Raw genomic sequence first — 22,863 nt, forward strand, 5'->3', positions numbered from 1 at the left:
CATTGTGTTGTGTGACAAAACTGCACATTTTAGAGTGGCCTTTTATTGTTCCCAGAACAAGGTGTACCTTTGTAATGATAATGCTGTTTAATTAGCTTCTTGATATGCCACACCTGTCAGATGGATGGATTATCTTGGAAAAGGAGAAATGCTCACTAACAGGGATGTAAACTAATTTGAGTACAACATTTGAAAGAAATAAACTTTTTGTGCGTGTGGAACATTTCTAGGATCTTATTTCAGCTCATGGATTATGGGACCAACACTTTCCATGTTGCGTTTATATTTTTGTTCAGTATAGATTAGAGATTTCTGAAGAAGCTTATTGTCAACTTTATATCGTTACTCTTCATTTTCTTTACGAGTGGAACAATGGTCATATCAATCACACTTGCCAAATGGCTTGAGAGACTGTCACAAGTGGATAAGACTGAATAACAGTCTGGAGAGACGGGAATGAAGTAAAGGAAGGTGAAACCACCCTCCCTAATCATAGAGAAACACAGAGCCACTGCCAGTATCCCCCTGGGCTGGAGCAAAGGAACTAAACAAAAACAAAGAGAGAACTGTTTGCTGTCATGGAGATGGTGAACAGGACAGGAAGAAAAAGAATGGGAGAATGGATGGATGTGTGTGTGTGTGCGTGTCGCAACACTGACCTCTGAAACCATGCAACAGTGACCTCTGTTTATTTAACAATATAAACTCAATCCCTCTCCCCTCAGTGCAGATGATATATTGCATGTACAGTACTATACAGTATACTGTGCATACATCCATCCAGACAGAAAATAATAATTATATTGTACTATTTACATGTGGTTGATCACAGCTGGAATGTCAGAAGTCATAGTGTTAGTAGCAGTATACATTGTAAATGAGACAAACAAACTGTTCTCAGCTGAAGCTCATCAATAGACAGTTACAACAGTATATCATATAAATAATATCATATATGACCGTGAACCTAGCTAAACAAACCTTTTACCTAGATTCACTTACTCTGTTCATCCATCAATGACATGACTATTTCATGATCATTACATCACTGATATGCTCATTAAATATTCTCTAGGGAAGAGATGACGATGAGGTGGGCCTGAGTGTGGAGCTGCACAGTGGGGTCCCCTGCCCTGTCTCTGTTTCTCAGAGACGCTGCTGGGTGTCACAGCCCACGAACTCCAAGCGCAGGGCTATGTCATTGACCCAGCCTCTGGGGTGGATCCGTATGAAGCGGGCAAACAGAGGAGGATCAAAGAGGTTCAGCATCTCCTCATCTGGCTCACTGTTCCCCAAGAACATCTGGTTGGAAGGAGGAGCCAGAGTCAAACAGAGCTGGCTCGCATAAATCACAGTTCGGAAACTCAAAGTTAAACATGTTACAGCTTTGTCACTCTTTACAACATCAGGTTTTGTAAATCTGTCTGGTAGCATTTTACCTTTAATAATCTTAACTTCTCTGAGGTTTCAAATCACATTTGACTCTGCATGCTAAGGAAGGTGTGTGTGTACTGAAACGTAGCCTGTGATAAATCTGAAGATAATGAGATGTGTGATACCTTCTCTCTTTGCGATTCTTCGTCAACCACGTTGGACCAGGAGTGACCTTCATCGCTAATGGTTACGGAGAACTCTGTCACCATCATTTGAGTCAGAATAGACCACGCCCCCTGAGTCACAACCCCTGTGATGCGTTTCATAACCAGGAAGTCCACCTGCAGCCACTCATGGGGGTTATTGACCTGGAGGAGAGAGGGAGGTAGGGGGGTGGGTTATAACAGGTGCAAAACGTTAAGAGATACACTGTGCACAGCAGTGAGTCTAGGTCCAGATGCTGGTTTTGGCAGGAACAAGTATTAAAAACAAGATTTAAAACAATGGACGGAAGAAAATAGAGACTGACACAGAAAAAAAACTCATTTACAACACTTCTACCACAGCATGTGACCATTACAAACAATTGTATCTCTTGATTGATTCCTAGAGTGTCTTCTAGGGAAAGAACATCAAGCTCATAAAAGATCACTCTTGCAATAGATATTGGTCACTGATTGTACATTATTTCTCCACCTATCCTTGACTATTCAGTTTCGGAGAACACTTGGCACAGTTGACCTCTATCTACCAATTACAAGTGTTGCTCACATACCAGCCCTTAAAAGTAACACCAGTCTGATAAGTTGGAAAATCACCATTGTCCAGTGTTTTCAGAGGAAGGCAGTAAATGTGATTAGCTAAAGACAGAGAGAGACAATTTTTTTATTTATTTTACCTTTATTTAACTAGGCAAGTCAGTTAAGAACAAATTCTTATTTTCAATGACAGCCTAGGAATAGTGGGTTAACTAACTTGTTCAGGGGCAGAATGACAGATTTTTACCTTGTCAGCTCAGGGATCCGCCATGCAACCTTTCGGTTACTAGTCCAACACTCTAACCACTAGGCTACCTGCTGCCCCAACAATGGAGAGGGGCCACGAGAAAGAGGGAGAGAGAACACCTACTTGGAGGTGACCGCATTCCCTCCCCAATACGCCTCCCTAGACACAACTATGACAAAACAACCTACAAAAATGGGTCACAGCTCTTGCAGCTCCGTCACACAATGGGTCTGTACATAGTCAATGGTAGGCTTCAAGGAGACTTCTATGGTAGGTACACCTACAGGTCATCCCTTAGTTTATCACAGACCTCAACCCAGAGTCTCTCAAAGCGTTCAGTCAGCTCACTGACATCCCTATCCGATCACAGCAAAATCACACTTTACTTGAAGAGAGAAATACTCAATCACAAGGCATCAAAGCTGAGGAAACTGCATACTATAAAGAAACACTATAGATGGAAGGAAAGTAGTGTGGAAACCTACCAAATAACAATTAGGCAACAACACATTCAATCCCTTTTAGACAACTTCCTGGACAAAATGTTTCACTGTAATAGTGAAGGTGTAAACTTGACAGTAGAAAACCTAAACAGTATATTTGACCTTTCAGCCTCTGTCAAGCAGAGAAGCTAAGAAAATGAACAACAATCGCAAATAGTTTGATTAAGAATGCAAAACCCTGAGAAAAGAATTAAGGAACCTATCCAACCAAAAACACAGAGACCCAGAAAACCTGAGCCTACACCTTAACTATGGTGAAACACTAAAACAATACAGAAATACCCTAAGAAATCAGCTCAATGTAATTCAAGAATCCATAGAACCGAACCCCTTCTAGGAAAATTGGAACACACAAAGAGCTATCTATCCGAAATGGAGATGGATAAAGCACATCTTTTCTTCTCAATAACAAAGAGCAAACAGGAAAACATATACAGTGGCAAGAAAAAGTATGTGAACCCTTTGGAATGACCTGTATTTCTGCATACATTAGTCATACAATTTGATCTGATCTTCATCAAAGTCACAACAATAGACAAACAGTGTGCTTGAACTAATAACACACAAATGATTGTATTTTTCGTGTCTATATTGAATACATAATTTAAACATTCACAGTGTAGGTTAGAAAAGTACAGTATGTGAACCCCAAGGCTAATGACTTCTCCAAAAGCTAATTGGAGTCAGGAGTCAGCTAACCTGGAGTCCAATCAATGAGACAAGATTGGAGAAGTTGGTTAAAGCTGCCCTGCCCTATAAAAAACACTCACAAAATTTGAGTTTGCTATTCACAAGAAGCATTGCCTGATGTGAACCATGCCTCAAACAAAAGAAATCTCAGAAGACTTAAGATTAAGAATTGTTGACTTGCATAAAGCTAGAAAGGGTTACAAAAGTATCTCTAAAAGTTGTCGTATGCTCTTGCGACTCTCCCTAGGTGTGGCTGTCCTGCAACGATGACTGCAAGAGCACAGCGCAGAATGCTCAATGAGGTTAAGAAGAATCCTAGTGTCAGCTAAAGATTTACAGAAATATCTGGAACATGCTAACATCTCTGTTACGTAAAACACTAAACAAGAATGGTGTTCATGGGAGGACACCACGGAAGAAGCCACTGCTGTCCAAAAAAAACATTGCTGCACGTCTGAAGTCTGCAAAAGTGCACCTGGATGTTCCACAGCAGTACTGGCAAAATATTCTGCTATACAAATTGATGGAAAGCGGTGTTCGGGCAAAAACATATGACATTATAAAATCCATGTGCATTTAAAATTGGCAATAAACACACAGATTTATTTACAAAGGGTTATGGGGTGAGACAGGGATGCAGCTTCTAAATACAACCAATATTTATATGTTTATTTATCTTCCCATACTATTTGTACTACAACTATTTGCACATTGCTAAAACATTGATATGATGTGTACTTTCTACTAGTCTTTTGAAGAAAGTAATATTGCTAATATAACTTATATCTGGTATTTAACTGATAATATAATACAGTAATACAGTAACAGAGGGAGGGGATGGCAGGAAAGTGTATGTGGTTTGACTGTGTGTGTATGTGTGTGTGTGTTGTGAATGTGTGTACCTTGGGGCGCCATGCATTGGCGCTGCCGTCCTGGCGGAGGCGTGCGAGGGCGGGGCTCCAAGAGAGCCTCCAGGTCTGCAGGAAGGAGGAGGCTCGGAAGCTGCTGTCTGGGACCAACCTCCTCTGGAGACCTAGGGGGAAGGAGCAGCCTGGCACACGCGCGAGCACGCGCACACGCACACGCACACACACACACACACACACACACACACACACACACACACACACACACACACACAAAGATCCTAGATTGAAATTGCAGGCATCTTCTCATGTGTTCCTTCTTCCTTCTCTCAGGAATTCTATTCACCAGCACCTGAGATCTGACCGTCCCTGCAACTCCTCCTTTCCCCCGGTCCCTGACCCCTAACCACGGACTACCTGCTGATGTACCTCTCAACATACACCACCTACACCACCACTAAACGTAATCTGAGCTGTTACAAGCTGTTACAAAGGTGTTCCTAGCTGACACAGGGACTCACTGTTGAGGTCACAGCCCAGTAGCTCCATGCGAAGAGCAGGGTTCCTCTGGATGGTGACAGGCTGCAGTCTGATGTAGCGCCCGAGGATTGGGGGAAACAGATGGTTCTCCTTCACCTTTGAGCCATCCAGGTTACCGTTAAATATCTGAAATAAACAGAAGTCAATAGTAAGTACAAGAGGTAGCATTGTAGTATTTGTGATGTTCATGTTAAATTAGTGTGTGCCCCTTTAAGAGCGCTAACAGGAGGGAGAAACAGAACATACAATTTAAGAGTACAGGACAAAATGTAAATAAAGGGTTCACATATTCCTCACACTGGCTTCCCCTATTATTACTAAGCCATCAGAGTCTAAGCCCCATCTGAGCCGGAGGAGGGGTTCTACTTAAGCAATAAGGCACGAAGGGGTGTAGTATATGGCCAATATACCACGGCTAAGGTCTGTTCTTACGCATGAAGCATCACGGATGCCTGGACACAGCCCTTAGCCGTGGTATATTGGTCATATACCACAAACCCCAGAGGTGCCGTGTTTTGTAATTATAAACTGGTTACCAATGTAATTAGAGCAGTAAAAATACATGTTTGCCATACACGTGGTATATGGACTGATATACCACGGCTGTCAGCCAATCAGCATTCAGGGCTCGAACCACCCAGTTTATAATAATCTATATGGAATTGTTTTAAGAAGGTCATACCAAGGATCATTTAGCTATTTGATTTTGAATTTTAAGACCCCTTGAAGTAGCCCATACAAATACATAGAATAACAGATTCACTACATTGAACAGATAGTCCCCCCCCCCCCCAAAAAAAATCTAAATTAAGTTTGTTCTGAAGTGTCTGTCCTACATCTGAGAGATATAGGAAATATCAGGAAACTTTTTGGGGGGGTATTTAATATATTTTTGGCATTAAACAATATATTTTTTAAAATGGTACTTCAGACGAGTCTTATGAGGCCTGTGGGCATCCTAGAGCAGAACAACCAACATGTACATGTTCGTGAGAGTCTCATCTTTCCACAGAGAGGCATCACCTTTGCACACATATTAGTGTGTAGGCCAAACGGTTCGGACGCTACAGACAGAAGTTTGGAGTTTTACAAACAGGAGTTTGTAGAGCAATAACATTGTGTTCGTGAGATTCTCATCTTTCCATAGAGGGGTAATAATAGTTTGCAGGCCAAACCGTTCAGATGCTACAGATGATTGTGTGAGAAGACCGATTTCCGGGATGTCTCATGGTCTGACAAACACCGCTATAGCTCTGTCACCTTTCACCGCAGATGCGGAAGTGATGGCATTTTATGTATATATTTTTTTTAATGGCCAGCTGAGAACAAGTCCTCATTTACAACTGCGACCTGGCCAAGATAAAGCAAAGCAGTGCAACACAAACAACAACACAGAGTTACACATGGAATAAACGAACATACAGTCAATAACACAATAGAAAAGTCTATATACAGTGTGTGCAAATGAAGTAAGATTAGGGAGGTAAGGCAATAAATAGGCCATAGTGGCAAAATAATTACAATTTAGCAATTAAACACTGGAGTGATAGATGTGCAGAAGATGAATGTGCAAGTAGAGATACTGTTGTGCAAAGGAGCAAAAAAATAAATAAATAACAATATGGGGATGAGGTAGTTGGGTGGGCTATTTACAGATGGGCTATTTACAGGTGCAATGATCTGTAAGCTGCTCTGACAGATGATGCTTAAAGTTAGTGAGGGAGATATAAGTCTCCAGCTTCAGTGATTTTTGCAGTTTGTTTCAGTCATTGGCAGCAGAGAACTGGAAGGAAAGGCGCCCAAAGGAAGAATTGGTAGTGACCAGTGAAATATACCTGCTGGAGCGCGTGCTATGGGTGGGTGCTGCTATGGTGACCAGTGAGCTGAGATAAGGCGGGGCTTTACCTAGCAAAGACTTGGAGATGACCTGGAGCCAGTGGGTTTGGCGACGAGTATGAAGCGAGGGCCAGCCAACGAGAGCATACAGGTTGCAGTGGTGGGTAGTATATGGGGCTTTGGTGACAAAACGGATGGCGCTGTGATAGACTGCATCCAATTTGCTGAGTAGAGTGTTGGAGGCTATTTTGTAGATGACATCGCCGAAGTCAAGGATCAATAGGATAGTCAGTTTTACGAGGGTATGTTTGGCAGCATGAGTGAAGGATGCTTTGTTGCAAAATAGGAAGCTGATTCTGGATTTAATTTTGCAGATGCTTAATGTGAGTCTGGAAGGAGAGTTTACAGTTTAACCAGACACCTAGGTATTATGTAGTTGTCCACATATCCTAAGTCAGAACCGTCCAGAGTAGTGATGCTCGACAGGCGGGCAGGTGCGGGCAGCGATCGGTTGAAGAGCATGCATTTAGTTTTACTTGCATTTAAGAGCACTTGGGGGCCACGGAAGGAGAGTTGTATGGCATTGAAGCTCGTCTGGAGGTTAGTTAACACAGTGTCCAAAGAAGGGCCAGAAGTATACAAAATGGTGTCGTCTGCGTAGAGGTGGATCAGAGAATCACCAGCAGCAAGAGCGACATCATTGATGTATACAGAGAAAAGAGTCGGCCTAAGAATTTAACCCTATGGCACCCCCATAGAGACTGCCAGAGGTCCGGACAGGCCCTCCGATTTGACACACTGAACTCTGTCTGAGAAGTAGTTGGTGAACCAGGCGAGGCAGTCATTTGAGAAACCAAGGCTGTTGAGTCTGCTGATAATAATGCGATGATTGACAGAGTCGAAAGCCTTGACCAGGTCGATGAATACGGCTGCACAGTATTGTCTTTTATCGATTGAGGTTATAATGTCGTTTAGGACCTTGAGCGTGGCTGAGGTGCACCCGTGACCAGTTCGGAAACCAGATTGCATAGCGGAGAAGGTACGGTGGGATTGGAAATGGTCGATGATCTGTTTGTTAACTTGGCTGCCTTAGAAAGGCAGGGTAGGATAGATATAGGTCTGTAACAGTTTGGGTCTAGAGTGTCTCCCCCTTTGAAGAGTGGGATGTCTGCGGCAGCTTTCCAATCTTTGGGAATCTCAGACGATACGAAAGAGAGGTTCAACAGGCTAGTAATAGGGGTTGCAACAATTGTTGCGGATAATTTTAGAAAGAGAGGGTCCAGATTGTCTTGCCCAGCTGATTTGTAGGGGTCCAGATTTTGCAGCTCTTTCCGAGCATCATCTATCTGGATTTGGGTGAAGGAGAAATGGGGGAGGCTTGGGCAAGTTGCTGTGGGGTGTGCAGAGCTGTTGACCGGGGTAGGGGTAGCCATAGAGAAATGCTTATTGAAATTCTTGATTATCGTAGCTTAATCAGTGGTGACAGTGTTTCCTAGCCTCAGTGCAGTGGTCAGCTGAGAGGAGGTGCTCTTATTCTCCATGGACTTTAACTTTTTGGAGTTTGTGCTACAGGATGCAAATTTATGTTTGAAAAAGCTAGCCTTTGCTTTCCTAACTGCCTGTGTATATTGGTTCCTAACTTCCCTGAAATGTTGCATATCGCGGGGGCTATTCGATGCTAATGCAGAACACCACAGGATGTTTTTGTGCTGGTCAAGGGCGGTCAGGTCTGGAGTGAACCAAGGGCTATATCTGTTCCTGGTTCTACATTTTCTGAATGGGGCATGCTTATTTAAGATGGTGAGGAAAGCACTTTTAAAGAGCAATAGTGCATCCTCTACTGACGGGATGAGGTCAATATCCTTCCAGGATACCCGGTTCAGGTCGATCAGAAAGGCCTGCTCGCTGAAGTGTTTTAGGGAGCGTTTGAGAGTGATGAGGGGTGGTCGTTTGACCGCGGACCCATTACGGACGCAGGCAATGAGGCAGTCATCGCTGAGATTCTGGTTGAAGACAGCAGAGGTGTATTTTGAGACATAGGCGGATGTGATGTATTGAGACGCATCCAATGCAAAAAAACAGATATCTTTTTATGGAGATTTTTGTCTTTTGCTAATTTGATATTTTTGCGGGGGCAGACATCAACCTTAGGGGGCTAAGAACAGCTACACCACAGTAATGCATAGAGTTACTCAGAAATATTTTAAGCATTGATGACATTTACAGTAACAAAAGGATACATGCACCTGCTCTCACTACCTGCTCTCACTACCTGCTCTCACTACCTGCTCTCACTACCTGCTCTCACTACCTGCTCTCACTGACTTCTGGTTTGTATGGTACACAATTAAGCTCATGCTTTGTGGGTACAGTACTAGCCAGTAGGTACTGGTACAGATGGTTAAGGTACATGTAAGGTACTGACATAAGATGGCGTGGTGCTGTTCCCCTTGTAGTTAGTCCAGGTCTCCTGGTCTAGGCTGTAGGAGAGGGTGAAGTGCACGATGAAGTAGTCCTTCAGGCCCAGAGAGGCTCTGGCACCCTGGGTCTGAATCCCATGGAGCAGAGTGGGTCTCTGGAGGTCCACCTACATAGGAGACACAACAGGAGACCAGAGTTGGGGCCAGGTCCATTTCAATTCAGTCAATTCAGGAAGTGAACTGAGGAAAACATAGATCTACTGAATTTAAATGGAATGGACCCCAACCATGCAAAAGACAGGGGCAGCTAAACCAGATGGCCTTTCAATCTACAAGGATCTTTCATAGAAGAACAGGAAGTTTAGTGTTAAACCTGGATCCATGATTTCTGATTCGTGCCCATCCAGGCGTTGACAGAACCAGATAGCTCCAGCCTCGCCAGCCTGGCCTCCCAGTTACCTGGCAACACATGTATGCATTCAATCCCACTGGCTAACTGTATGCAGGCCTAAAACAGAGTAGAGTATACTGTGTTTTCATAAACAGTATGTCACTGATTCATCATGGTAACATTTCTCCAATCTAGAGGCTTACTTATGCATATACAGTGTATGAGCCTACTTCCTGACATCAAATAAATTAATAATAATAATTTATTGGATTTTTATAACGCTTTTCAAGTGTTCAAAGTGCTTTACGTAGCAAGGAGCAACTCACCTCTTCCACCACCAATGTGAAGCAGCCTTTTTTCTGTCAAAAACGCTTGCCACACATCAGCTATCATGATGGAGAGGTGTGTAGTTACATTCTTGTGGTTACATTCTTGCATTGCTGAAACTTTCTTACCTATGTGGTCTGATGCTGTGATCTGGGAATCGTCTATTCTTCCTGACCTCAACCCCAGAGGCTGGATGCATCCTGCCAGGTAATCACAGGAAATTACATTCTATTTGTATTGTCCACATTTCACAAAAAATAACCAACAATGTCATTCTAAGACATTCCAAATAACATATTTCACACTTCTGTCTCAGTCTACTGAGTAAAGCTGTTGTGAGTTAACTATGTGTGGTACCTACATGGTTTGTGAGGTGTGGTACCTACATGTGTTGGGAGGTGTGGTACCTACATGGGTTGTGAGGTGTGGTACCTACATGGTTTGGGAGATGTGGTAGGCTACTTACGTGGGTTGTAGACCAGTAGTTTAGCCCTCATGCCGGCTAGCTGGTGCTCTCCTACTGTACACTCCACCATCCAGGTCCCTACTGTGGCCGGCCTCATCTCCACTGTGCCAAACACACCTGGAGAGGGGGACAGAGACCAAGGTGGGATAGATGACATTCTTGATTGATTCATTATGATTGACTATTATTTTATTGTGTGGGCATGTATATATGTGTGTGTGTGTACAGTATGTGTGTGTGTGTGTGTGTGCATTTGCGTGGTTGTGTGTGTGTGTGTGTGTGGTAACTGTGGTTGTGTTTGCATGTTTCTGTGTTTTTTAGTGTGTGTATTTACCAGGATAGAGGTTGTACACCCCCATGCGATGCTCCTGCTCCTTGTGAATGCTGAAGGGCAGACCGTGGAAGTGGGCGGTGTGATACTCCCCGTCGCCCCCGACGTTCAGCAGGTGCCACCTGACTTGCTGGTGCTGGCCAACCATCAGACCAGGAAGTGTCTCTGCCACGTAGCCGTTTATCGCTACGGTAACAAGGAAATATTTTCCAGAGAAATGAATCTCAAACCCAAACAATCGATCAGATATGAGTATGAACCTAAACAAACAGAGAAATTCACTAGAAATCTATTTAAATGTATTTATTATGAAACTAGTATTGATATTAGGAGGGAGTCTGAGTAACTCTACCTGCAAACTTGTTGCTGAGCTGAAACCAGGGGTCATCTCTCCGGGCCTGGCAGGGCGGGATGCAGTACTGACGGATGTTCTCGTCCAGGTACCAGCTCTTGGTCTCGTCGAAGGTGTGGAAGAGGAGGGCGTACTCCTGTAGGTTGGGCTGTAGGTTCAGTTGGGGGTGGAGGGTGCCTGGTTTACAGATTACTAAGGGGCCAATCAGACCGGAGTGGAGGTCCTTCACCTGTTGAGGGGTGAGAACAGAACACAAAGCCACACAGTCAAATACACACGCCAGAACAACAAAGTGCATGCAGGGAAAATCATGTCAAAACATTGATAAGCTGTCTAACTATGAGCTAGCTTTTTAATATACAGGTAGAGGAAATGTTGACAGTGCCACCTGCCTTATTCTGTGTAGAGTAGTAGGCCCCGGCCTTACAGTCAAACTCTGCAGCGGTGGGCCCCTGCTTCCTGGTGATCCTCCAGGTGTACACCCTGACCTCCCCAGGCTGGACCGCCTCCCCAGGGACCCCGGCCACCCCAGCCCTGGAGGACCCCCACTGGGTCTGGGTCCATCCATCACCCTGGGTCTTATCATACACTCCATGGAGGTGCAGGGAGTACGGCCTGGACGCCATGTTCTTGAAGGTCACCTGTCGAGGTCAAGATCAAGATCAGCATCGAGACAATAAAAACGGGTCAAGGTTAAGCTTAAGTGAATGTTTAACAGCATTATATACACAATCTGATATCTGAGAATATGCCATGAAAATAATATTGCAGTGAATTCAGGGGGTAATGCAATCTGGATTCAAACCATGGTTCCTGAAACTGTCCAACACCTTAGCCATAACACCAAGAACTCCGAAACACCTTGACGAGGTTACTAGTAGTTGAGCTAAGGCCACCAAAATATGAATTGATTTGAACATCAGTGAATTAATAAGATGATCATTGATCTCCCCTCACGGTAAGGAGGTCGTTGATCTCAGCTTTAATGATAGGACCCATGAGTCCAAGATGTTCCTGCAGCTCTCCTCTGGTGACGGGGATCTGGAAGTCTCTCTCACTGTAGGCCCTGAACACCACCTTCTTATATTCCGTCAGGAACTTCCTCATTCCCCTACGCCTCTCTCTGGGGAGGGAACAGTTGGGAGTTGATGAGCTGATCAATAGCCTGATAAAAGACAGCTTGCCGTTGATCAATAGCCTGATAAAAGGGGTGGCAGGGTAGCCTAGTGGTTAGAGCATTGGACTAGTAACCGGAAGGTTGCAAGTTCAAACCCCTGCGCTGACAAGGTACAAATCTGTCGTTCTGGCCCTGAACAGGCAGTTAACCCACTGTTCCTAGGCCGTCATTGAAAATAAGAATTTGTTCTTAACTGACTTGCCTAGACAGCTTGTCATTGGAACGTTGGTAAATAATGAATGGCATTGGAGCAGCTTTTCCTTGTCTTTTAGATTGAGGTGATCAATCAGAAACAGGATTTCTTTCATTAACAGATAGGGCCAGACACAGACTATGCCTAGTTCTAGACTAAGAGGCATATTCAATTTAGATTCTCCATAGAAACCTAAAAAAAATGTATAGTCAAACAGATGGGGCCAGACACAGATTAAGTCTAGTTCTAGACTAAAAAGCATATGAGATGAGATTCTCAATTGAAAGTGCTGCTCAAAGACTAAACATAAGTGTCCAAGAAACCAGATACTTACAAAAACCAAACACTACCTTGTTTTTATGAGCTGATGTGGTTTCCTGATCCCATAGTCCCATGTGATCTCCTGTGCAGCGATGTAGTAGCTGCGGTAATGTCCATCTGTGGTCCTCAGGTCCAGGTTGTCCTCTGTCCCCATGTAGGTTGTCCCAGTGTCCTTCTCACTATAGTCATCATACTCCAGAGACACTGCGTTCCTGGGAGCCGTCTCATTGTCATTGGAGACATTGGAGAAGTCTAGATCCAACAAATCCAGTAGAGGGGTGTCTGGATCTGTGTGAGGGTTGTTGTTTAGGGGATGCACCTCCCCAGCTTTCTGCTCCTCCCTCTGTTGCTGCACCTTCAGCTGATCCGGGAGCGCTTTCAAAGTGTTTTTCAGGGGGTCTAGATCCCTCCATCCATCTAACTCCAAGAGTAGAGGGTCCTTATCTGTGTGATATGTGCTTAGAGGATGTGAATCTCGATCCAACTCCCCCTTCTGTCCCTGCTCCTCCTGCTGATCCAACACCTCCACCTTCTGCTCTTCTCTCTGCTCCTGCTCCAGCGCCTCCCCATATACCCGACCCTTCCACTCCTTCAGCACCTCCTCCTCACAGTTCTCCGCTAGCTTGTTGCTCTCTCCACCCTCCAAACTGGCCTGGCGTCTCTGTCTTCCATTCCCCCCCTGCTCCCTGCCCAGACCTTCCTCCTCTACCTCCTCCCCATCCCCATCCTCTCCTCCTTCTACCCTGGCCTGGCGTCTTTGTCTCTTCCCCCCCTGCTCCCCACCCAGACCCCCTCCCTCCTGGGTCTCTGAAGCCTTCCACTCTCCGTCCTTCTCCAGTTGCTTCAGAACGTCTGTGGGGATCCCTCCCTGGGAGAGCAGGTTGCCCTCCTCGTCAGCAGACAACACGGTCACATACCTGACCTCACAGATTGACCTCTGGTCCTCTGCCTTAAATGTGACATTGTTATCAGACCCATGGTCCCCAGATTCTCCGATGGAGACTTCGTTATCTGTGTAATTTCTTGTTTTCGGTGTTGTTGTGTTCTGGTTTAAACTGGGTTGCTTCTTGCAGACTCTGACGGCTACGGTCCTGTTCTGTAGCCGGGGGCGGAGGGATCTCGGTTTGAAAAACTGGTCTACGTAATCAGGCAGGACGTCCTCCAGGCCGTACTCTAGGTCCTCGTTGTCCACAAGCAGGTCAATGTTACAAGACAGGACCGAGTAGCGGGCGCTCATGCCACGGCTCTTCAGGCTACTGTCGAAAGCACTGATCTCCCACTCACCTGAGGATGAAATAAACATCAGCTCACAACACTTCAGAAAAAAATCAGGGTCAGGTTTTAGTAGGGCGCACCATAGTGAAACCTGTGTTCTTAATGGACCTGTAGCACCTCTCTGTTTCAAAAATGTTCTTCCAATTTATGCCTACTGAACACAAATGTAGCAGCATCAAAAACAGCAATGGCTGACAAGCAAACATTGTCATTTGACCTTACCAATTAGCTCGGTCTCCATGGTAACAGTCTCCCCAGACATTGGGAAGAGTGTGAGAACGGACTCATACACGTTGTCCCTCATGAAGGGGTTTCCTGTGAAGTAGACGGACACGAAGTCGCTCTGTGTCCCCACGTTGGCCAGGTGCCAGAAGGTCACGTCATCCTTACACAGCTGGATCATCTGCCCGTTGAACATGATCCCGTTCACATCTGTAAACAAAAATGAGATCCAGATCAAAATCTAAAACATAGGAGGGGTGACAGAGCAGACATGAAGGAGGTATCACCACCTTCATCAAGAAATAAGGGAAGCTAGCCTACAAGATATCCAGGCAGGAAAACCCCACTTACTGTAGATGACATTGGAGTTGTAGAAGTCAGGGTCTGTAGGGTTGACCATGGAGGGGTCTCTGCTGTACTTCTGAATGTTGTCATTGATGTTCCAACTCTTGTTTTCATCAAACACAGCGAACATCAACTGCTTCACTTTATCTGGGCCCACCTGCAAGTTGGACATCTTAGATTAAGATAACCGCAACATCTCACATACTCTCACACTGCTACAAACAGCAAGATCCAAGTTATCAGTGTATGACTTGGGCAAGCTGCAGGAGAGATAATGCATTGATATGTCATACTGGGCCAGATTCCCGGACACATCTCTATTCTCCATTGGACGTTATTCTTATTCCAAGACTTAATCTGTGTCCGAAAAAACAACCCATGTGTCATTATGGACATATGAAGTGGCGATTCTCACCAGCCGCCCCCTGGTGTCCATGGAGTCCTTCTTGCAGATGAGGAGGGGTCCTACGAGGCCAGTGGCCACGTCTCTCTCAGGGTTGATGGTACTCTGGTACAGACGGGTCAGACACTGTGGGTCTCTCTCCAGGGGCCCGTCCTCTGCTGTTAGTTTCCACATGTACCCATATGTCCCATTGGGGGGTACAGCCAGTGAACGAAGGTCCTTTTCACCCTCTACACAATCACACATAGACACCATGGGGGGAACAAGAATGACTAAGAGACTAAGAGATTATATTAGTGTAATAGAATGACTATTAGACTAATACAATTACTATAAAATCACTTTTTATGAGATTCTCCAGACCCCAACATATAAACACACCACATATGATGACCATATTCCACGAAGGACTTAGTTATGGTTTTAAACCTAAATGCATAGCCAGTAATATTATCTTATCATAATGCCACATTTTTGTTTATCTTACCATTCCCTGTTTTACGCAGTGGAGAAATCTTGGTGAGGCCGTTTGGATAAATGTTGAAAGGACGACTTGCTAGGTTCTTGAACACTATCTGAAGAAGCAATGAGAATGACCTTTACTTTCTTTACTATCTATTCAGATACATCTTTTTTGTTTACATGCTTTTTGTTTGTTTGTTTGTTTTGTTGATTGTGGTACACACTTGGAAGTGTTCGTCCACCTGTCCTCTGAGCAGTGGTCCCAGCAGTCTTTTAACAGGTGATTTCCTCGTGGTGAAGGTCTGGTCAGTGTATTCTACATACACCACCTTCTTATATTCATGACCCAGCTGATGAGGCCCCCTGGGAAAGTATTCCGATAACAGTTGACTGGAACACAGAGACAATGGAGGGAGGGTAGTATCAGCATCGTTAGTATCATGAACTCTGAGCAATGCTATCTGTCCCTTTCCTGTCCTAGTCTTTTTCTGGCTATCTCCTTTTCTCGGACCTCCGTCCCATCTGAACTCTTACTATACACAGTCTCTCTGACACTCTCCCTATCTCGGTCCTCCGTCCCATCTGAACTCTTACTATACACAGTCTCTCTGACTCTCTCCCTTTCTCGGTCCTCCGTCCCATCTGAACTCTTACTATACACAGTCTCTCTGACTCTCTCCTTTTCTCGGTCCTCCGTCCCATCTGAACTCTTACTATACACAGTCTCTCTGACTCTCTCCTTTTCTCGGTCCTCCGTCCCATCTGTACTCTTACTATACACAGTCTCTCTGACACTCTCCTTTTCTCGGTCCTCCCTCCCATCTGTACTCTTACTATACACAGTCTCTCTGACACTCTCCCTTTCTCGGTCCTCCCTCCCTCCCTCTCTCTTCCTTTCCATTTCCTTTTCACTCCCATTCTCCCACCTTTGCCACCCATTCCTTCACCTATTTCTTCTTTCCTCCCTGTATCGCTCTCCCTCTTTATCCCTCCCTTCCTCCCTCCCTCCCTGTCGCCCCTTTACCCTCTCTCCTACCTGTCTCCCTCACTGAGGTGGGGTTTTGTACCTGTCTCCACCACAGAGGTTACTTACACTACCTGTCTCCCTGGCTGATCTGAACTCTGGGGTACACAGTCTCCTGTCTCCCTGGCTGATCTGGGGTCTTACTATACCAGTCTCTCCTCATTGAGGTGGGTTTCCCTCCCCTGTCTCCTTTCCACCGAGGTGGGGTTTCCCACCTTTGCCACCCATTCTCCCTGGCTGAGGTGGGGTTTCCCTCTTTATCCCTCCCTCCCTCCCTTCCTCCCTCCCTCCCTGTCGCCCCCTCCACAGAGGTGGGGTTTCCTACCTGTCTCCCTCACTGAGGTGGGGTTTCCTGTCGTCCTCACAGACCTGTCTCTGAGGTGGGGTTTCACCACAGAGGTGGGGTTTCGTACCTGTCTCCCTGGCTGAGGTGGGGTTTTGTACCTGTCTCCCTCACTGAGGTGGGGTTTCGTACCTGTCGTCCTCACAGAGGTGGGGTTTCGTACCTGTCTCCCTCACTGAGGTGGGGTTTCGTACCTGTCTCCACCACAGAGGTGGGGTTTCATACCTGTCTCCCTGGCTGAGGTGGGCTTTTGTACCTGTCTCCCTCACTGAGGTGGGGTTTCGTACCTGTCGCCCTCACAGAGGTGGGGTTTCGTACCTGTCTCCCTCACTGAGGTGGGGTTTCGTACCTGTCTCCCTCACTGAGGTGGGGTTTCGTACCTGTCTCCACCACAGAGGTGGGGTTTCATACCTGTCTCCCTGGCTGAGGTGGGCTTTTGTACCTGTCTCCCTCACTGAGGTGGGGTTTCGTACCTGTCTCCACCACAGAGGTGGGGTTTCGTACCTGTCTCCACCACAGAGGTGGGGTTTCATACCTGTCTCCCTGGCTGAGGTGGGCTTTTGTACCTGTCTCCCTCACTGAGGTGGGGTTTCGTACCTGTCGCCCTCACAGAGGTGGGGTTTCGTACCTGTCGCCCTCACAGAGGTGGGGTTTCCTACCTGTCTCCCTCACAGAGGTGGGGTTTCCTACCTGTCTCCCTGGCTGAGGTGAGGTTTCGTACCTGTCTCCCTCACTGAGGTGGGGTTTCCTACCTGTCTCCCTGGCTGAGGTGGGGCTTCCTACCTGTCTCCCTGGCTGAGGTGAGGTTTCGTACCTGTCTCCCTCACTGAGGTGGGGTTTCGTACCTGTCTCCCTCGCAGAGGTGGGGTTTTGTACCTGTCTCCCTCGCAGAGGTGGGGTTTTGTACCTATCTCCCTCACTGAGGTGGGGTTTCCTACCTGTCTCCCTGGCTGAGGTGGGGTTTCCTACCTGTCTCCCTGGCTGAAGTGGGGTTTCCCACCTGTCTCCCTGGCTGAGGTGGGGTTTCCTACCTGTCTCCCTGGCTGAGGTGGAGTTTCCTACCTGTCTCCCTCACTGAGGTGGGGTTTCCTACCTGTCTCCCTGGCTGAGGTGGGGTTTCCTACCTGTCTCCCTGGCTGAGGTGGGGTTTGGCCTACCTGTCTCCCTGGCTGAAGTGGGGTTTCCTACCTGTCTCCCTGGCTGAGGTGGGGTTTCCTACCTGTCTCCCTGGCTGAAGTGGGGTTTCCTACCTGTCTCCCTGGCTGAGGTGGGGTTTCCTACCTGTCTCCCTGGCTGAGGTGGGGTTTCCTACCTGTCTCCCTGGCTGAGGTGGGGTTTCCTACCTGTCTCCCTGGCTGAGGTGGGGTGCATAATCCCAGATGATCTCCTCAGCAGCGATGTAATGGACCCAGATTTTGATCTTCCCCCCTCGGGAGCGCCCCACAGCCTGATCTTTCCCAGGCTTAAACACAAAGGTCTCAAACATGTCATCTCCATATTCATAGTCCTCCTTATCCTCAGACTGCTGGACCTGACGCACGTCAGGACTGGGCACCGTCACAGGCTCTGGGCAGTCCTCTACCTTAAAGAATGCACTCATACCCGCTGGAACAAAAACATACAGAGACCTTATAACAACTCACAAGACACCTTATAGATGCAATATGAACACCTTATAGCACATTCTCAACCACATAACTCTGGCTCAAATGTACAAATGTACTCTGTTACCTCACACAGGAGTGTCAAATCAAATTGGGAACTTTAAAACTGATCAAAACTTTATTTCACAACATACTCTTACCGTGGCGGTGTTCTTGGATCTGACAGCTGATGAGGAACTTCCCCTGAGTGCTGGGCTTCATCTCCGCTGTGGTAAAGGTCATAGGGGTCATCTCCACAGTAACCTTACGGTGGGCCATCACCTGGAATGACAAGGGTAGAGTTAGGCTCAGACTGAAATGCTGCTGAACTGGTTACACATTCTCACAAACAACTGATTTTTTATTTAGTCAGGCAAGTCAGTTAAGAACAAATTCTTATTTTACAATGACAATGACGGCCTAATATTGGTTGATTGTCAGTGGGTTAAATGCCTTGTTCAGGTGCAGAACGATTTTTACCTTGTCAGTTCGGGGATTCGAACTAGCAACCTTTCAGTCACTGGCCCAACACTCTAACCACTAGGCTACCTGCCACCCCTACCTGCTGACTTATAACAACTGAACTGGCAAAATTATCAAAGGAAAATCTTGGTTGTTTGTAACATATGACCATTAATTATGATTGGTTGACAACTTTAAGTGAACTGATTTAAACTTGAATTATCTGATGTACCTGCAGAGTGTGATCCTGAAACTGTATAGAGTGGATCTCTGGAGACGTTTCCATTCCAATGAGATGCCAGAACACATGGTCTCGTCCCTGGCACATCGTCAGACCTACAAACATACCAAACAACCAACCCACACAAAACATATTTTTGAGTCTTCTACTACAGCATAGTTGACAACAGGACTCTGTTCTGTTGACTCTATACAGTAACATGCTAAACTAGCTCCTGACCTGGTAAAGTTGAGTTGACGTATCCATTGATAGTGTGGTACTGTTTTCTTGCACTGGCCTTCTTAAATCTTTCCCGGAAACTCCCCACCTCGCCGTACCAGCTCTTACTCTCATCGAAAACAGTAAAGAGCAGAATAAACTCTCTGCTTTTCCGAACTCCATTATCTGTAAATGCAGCTGTGAGAACCCAAGGGAAGCAGAGAATACAGATAACACATTAGTTGATAACTCTGAATATCACAGGGTACATTTGGTGAACTTACGCATTTAGTGAATTGAGGCATTTGGTGAAATTACTTGTTTGGTCCAATTGCTAATTTGTTTAATAATCAGGCGATGTGGCAGTCTGGGTGTTAAGCTTCATCATGTGCAGTAAACTATTGACAATCCCTACTTAGTAAGGTGATTATGTGATTCAGACCTCCTTCTATTCACAAAACCTTCCATTAGGTAGGACATGATCACTGGATGACTGAGGGCAGAGCACATTATAAGTCCCAGTCGGCTATAAGTCCAGCAGCCACATTAATTTCCTCCTTTACCAGGCAAATATATGTCACAGTGGGTCTGACTGTACTGTAAGGGGAGTGTGATACATAGAGAGAAAGTTGTGGAGGGTGTGTGGGAGTAACATAGCAGGAATAAAGTTGTGGAGTATCTGACTGTAAGGTGAGTGGGAGTAACATAGCAGGAATAAAGTTGTGGAGTATCTGACTGTAAGGTGTGTGGGAGTAACATAGCAGGAATAAAGTTGTGGAGTATCTGACTGTAAGGTGTGTGGGAGTAACATAGCAGGAATAAAGTTGTGGAGTATCTGACTGTAAGGTGTGTGGGAGTAACATAGCAGGAATAAAGTTGTGGAGTATCTGACTGTAAGGTGTGTGGGAGTAACATAGCAGGAATAAAGTTGTGGAGTATCTGACTGTAAGGTGTGTGGGAGTAACATATCAGGAATAAAGTTGTGGAGTATCTGACTGTAAGGTGTGTGGGAGTAACATAGCAGGAATAAAGTTGTGGAGTATCTGACTGTAAGGTGTGTGGGAGTAACATAGCAGGAATAAAGTTGTGGAGTATCTGACTGTAAGGTGAGTGAGAGTAACATAGCAGGAATAAAGTTGTGGAGTATCTGACTGTAAGGTGTGTGGGAGTAACATATCAGGAATAAAGTTGTGGAGTATCTGACTGTAAGGTGTGTGGGAGTAACATAGCAGGAATAAAGTTGTGGAGTATCTGACTGTAAGGTGAGTGGGAGTAACATAGCAGGAATAAAGTTGTGGAGTATCTGACTGTAAGGTGAGTGGGAGTAACGTAGCAGGAATAAAGTTGTGGAGTATCTGACTGTAAGGTGTGTGGGAGTAACATAGCAGGAATAAAGTTGTGGAGTATCTGACTGTAAGGTGAGTGGGAGTAACATAGCAGGAATAAAGTTGTGGAGTATCTGACTGTAAGGTGAGTGGGAGTAACATAGCAGGAATAAAGTTGTGGAGTATCTGACTGTAAGGTGTGTGGGAGTAACATAGCAGGAATAAAGTTGTGGAGTATCTGACTGTAAGGTGAGTGGGAGTAACATAGCAGGAATAAAGTTGTGTCTCTAACTTGATTTGCAGATGAGCAGAGCCCCGATGAGCCCAGAGTTGAAGTCCTGTACAGTGTCCACCTGGGAGGAGTAGGAGTAGGTGAGGCATTCTGGGTCTCCCAAGGTCGGACCGTCATTAGGATTGATGTCCCAGACGTACTTGTAGTATCCCCCTGGAGCGACAGCATCATCCTCCTTCTCCTGGCTTGACGTGGCGTCTTCGTATCCGGCCCCTAAAGAGAAAGAGATATATTGCTAGGAATATACGCATGTACACACAGAGACTGACATAGCAGATGCACACACACACACACACACACACACACACACACACACACACACACACACACACACACACACACACACACACACACACACACTTGTTCACGTAATTCAAGACAGTAAATAGTGGGTAAGCCCTTTATTGGATTCAGTCTACTTTATAACACCAGTGCTAGGATGTGACAGTGGCTTACAGTTTACGGTAAGTTAGTAGGTAGACATGCAGATTTAGTGTTTACGGTACGTTGGTAAGTTAGTAGGTAGACATAAAGACATTACCCTCAGACTGTTTCCAGTAGTAAGTTAGTAGGTAGACATAAAGACATTACCCTCAGACTGTTTCCAGTAGTAAGTTAGTAGGTAGACATAAAGACATTACCCTCAGACTGTTTCCAGTAGTAAGTTAGTAGGTAGACATAAAGACATTACCCTCAGACTGTTTCCAGTAGTAAGCTAGTAGGTAGACATAAAGACATTACCCTCAGACTGTTTCCAGTAGTAAGTTAGTAGGTAGACATAAAGACATTACCCTCAGACTGTTTCCAGTAGTATGTTAGTAGGTAGACATAAAGACATTACCCTCAGACTGTTTCCAGTAGTAAGTTAGTAGGTAGACATAAAGACATTACCCTCAGACTGTTTCCAGTAGTAAGTTAGTAGGTAGACATAAAGACATTACCCTCAGACTGTTTCCAGTAGCTGACCCCCACAGGGCTGATACTGTAGGGCTGGGACGCCAGGTTCTTAAAGTGCACCACCACCCTGTCACTGGCCTGGGCATGGATCACCGGACCCTGGATACCTGCAACACAAAGCACTCTGTTCAGCTCTCTCTCTGTGTGAGTGTGTGAGCGTGTGTGTGGTAGCATATAATTCTAAAGATATACTTAAAGTAATTAATAATGAATGAATTAAGTTAGTACACATACCTGCCCATGTTGGTGTAGGCTTGGGGACTGAATATGTGGAATCAGTGTATTCTCTATAAACAGCTTTTATGTATTTCTGAGGGGGATCCTTGGTCCTCCTCCTACAAATTCATAATCAACATGGATATTTTAAAAAAAGGCTTAAAAATCAATGATTAAAACATGAAAACAAATAAAATAGGCTACATGGTGATATACATTTGAAACTGTTAGTTGAATAGAAAAGCCTACAACAAAATTGACGCAAAAAAAGGGATAGATATTAGGTAATGACTGGAGAGAACTTCACCTTTGTTCTGATACGGGGTCAGCGCTGCCCCAATAGAGATAGTCCCAACCGATCTCAACCGCGGCGATATAGAACTCTCTCGTGGAAGGTACGGCCAAGGTCTCTTCCACCCCGCTGAGGACGCAGAGGAGGGATATCAACAGCGTTCTCATCGCAAGGCACGCGCACCTGTCTGACTGAATGTCAATTCACTGGTGGTCGAGAAGTCAGATACCCGGACCGTAGCAGGCAACTTACTACCGTTATTTTCCGTTAGGGGGGAATTTAAAGGGAAAGTTCCTAACCAGAGAGATAGTCACAGGTAGAGAAAGACAGAGTGTGTATAAATGTGAGGGGGGAGTGAGAGAGATAAAGGG

At 45.5% G+C, this 22,863-nt stretch overlaps 1 protein-coding gene across 1 annotated transcript; it reads right to left on the bottom strand.

Moving 5' to 3' along the window:
* Positions 1-673: 673 nt before the first annotated feature.
* Positions 674-22,863, bottom strand: LOC112221135 (coagulation factor VIII). Its single transcript, XM_042303294.1, has 26 exons — positions 22,508-22,863; positions 22,219-22,319; positions 21,969-22,091; positions 21,028-21,240; positions 19,432-19,608; positions 19,204-19,307; positions 18,671-18,791; positions 18,210-18,471; positions 15,724-15,889; positions 15,525-15,612; positions 15,050-15,267; positions 14,641-14,791; positions 14,290-14,499; positions 12,822-14,076; positions 12,059-12,224; positions 11,494-11,742; positions 11,102-11,330; positions 10,753-10,935; positions 10,419-10,535; positions 10,081-10,152; positions 9,608-9,693; positions 9,240-9,401; positions 4,960-5,104; positions 4,475-4,623; positions 1,560-1,742; positions 674-1,302 (listed from the first exon to the last, which is right to left on the bottom strand). Exons 1-26 carry the CDS (start codon positions 22,657-22,659, stop codon positions 1,147-1,149), a joined length of 5,238 nt encoding a protein of 1,745 aa, XP_042159228.1. The 5' UTR covers positions 22,660-22,863; the 3' UTR covers positions 674-1,146.

The sequence above is a fragment of the Oncorhynchus tshawytscha genome, linkage group LG21, assembly GCF_018296145.1.
Source record: "Oncorhynchus tshawytscha isolate Ot180627B linkage group LG21, Otsh_v2.0, whole genome shotgun sequence".
Lineage (NCBI taxonomy): Eukaryota > Metazoa > Chordata > Actinopteri > Salmoniformes > Salmonidae > Oncorhynchus > Oncorhynchus tshawytscha.